The following is a 1,458-nucleotide window of genomic DNA, read 5'->3' as shown; positions in this document are numbered from 1 at the left end:
AACACCAGAAGAGCCCTGCTGGGTCAGACCAGGGAGGGTCCCTCTAGTCCAGCCTCCCGTCTCACACAGGGGCCAGCCAGTCCCTCTGGAGGGCCAGCAACAGGGCAGAGAGGCCGAGGCCTTCCCCTGAGAAGGGCACCAGAAGAGCTCTGCTGGGTCAGACCAGGGAGGGTCCATCTAGTCCAGCCTCCCGTCTCACACAGGGGCCAGCCAGTTCCTTTGGAGGGCCAACAACAGGTCAGAGAGGCCGAGGCCTTCCCCTGAGAAGAACACCAGAAGAGCCCTGCTGGGTCAGACCAGGGAGGGTCCCTCTAGTCCAGCCTCCCGTCTCACACAGTGGCCAACCGGTTCCTCTGGAGGGCCAACAAACAGGGCATGGAGGCCGAGGCCTTCCCCTGACAAGAACACCAGAAGAGCCCTGCTGGATCAGACCAGGGAGGGTCCACTCAGAGTAAACAACACTGGCCTCAAAGGTCGGATTCCGCAGGAACAGTTTCATGTGTCCAAAAAGCATTTAACCAGATGGACTGGCTAGACCTTCCGAAACCCCTGCCAGGGTCTGCCTTCGGGGCCTCTTTTGCAAAAAAGAAAACCAACCTCAGGGCGCCCCCCCCCCGCGGGGCCCCTCCCACAGGAAGCCTTCAGAGCCTGCCACTGAGAAGGAACCCACAATGCCACCCCTTTGGCTGGCCACGGTGGCCCTCGGTCTGATTCTGCCAAACAGACTCCACGGCAGGCCGCTTGGCTGCTTCCCCTGAAATGGGGGCCTGGCGCGTGGGCAGGTGAGAACGCATGGAAGAGAGAGGGCCAAGCGGGTACCTTCAGCATCTCCTCCTCCTCCGGGTAGATGGGCTCCGACCTGGCCAGCATCTGCAGGAACTCGCCGGCCACCAGTGGCCGCTTGGGCAGCTGCAGGAGGCGCCTCTCGCTCAGCACGGCCTGCACCGCCTCCACCAGGCTGCCTTGGCTGTAGCCGTCAGACACCTTGGCCAGGGCGCTCAGGTCCAGGGAGCCCGCCAGGGCGCCGCCCTGCTTCACGATGAGCCGTTGCCAGGTCACTGTGGGGAGGGGGGAGGAGGGGGGAGAAGAAGGGGGAGATTCTTGTCAGCTCAGCTCACCGGCCGGGGCTGCCAGAAACGCACGCCCTTCTCACTGCCTGCCCCTGCCCCCGCCCCGGTCCATGCGGGCGCCACTGCTAGACACACCACATCAGTAGGGTAGATGGTTTTGAGCACCGAAGGTGGGCAGAAGAGGGCTGCGGCGGCCTGACCTGTTCCCGGGGATGACGGGTGTGTGTGTGTGTCCAGGAACACTTTAGAGCCTTGTGTGCGCAGGAGGGGGTGAGGCAGGAGGGTTCCCTTCTGCCCCGGAGAGCGATCTGAAGGCCCCTGACAGGTGGAACACCCCCCCTCCCGGCTGAAAGTTGGGATGCTGCCGCTGCCACTGCCAGGCACTGGG

General features: G+C 64.0%; 1 protein-coding gene across 1 annotated transcript in view; it reads right to left on the bottom strand.

The window, feature by feature from the left end:
* The window catches only part of IQCA1L (IQ motif containing with AAA domain 1 like), a 53,322-nt gene that overhangs the window by 14,132 nt on the left and 37,732 nt on the right, over positions 1-1,458 (bottom strand). Inside the window, exon 14 of the mRNA XM_015426706.1 lies at positions 768-1,058. Coding sequence (XP_015282192.1) covers positions 768-1,058 — 291 coding nt within the window. The remainder of the gene's footprint in view (positions 1-767; positions 1,059-1,458) is intronic.

The sequence above is a fragment of the Gekko japonicus genome, unplaced genomic scaffold (genome assembly GCF_001447785.1).
Source record: "Gekko japonicus isolate JY-2015 unplaced genomic scaffold, Gekko_japonicus_V1.1 scaffold2912, whole genome shotgun sequence".
Taxonomy (NCBI): domain Eukaryota; kingdom Metazoa; phylum Chordata; class Lepidosauria; order Squamata; family Gekkonidae; genus Gekko; species Gekko japonicus.
This window is presented reverse-complemented; position numbering and strand designations above follow the sequence as displayed.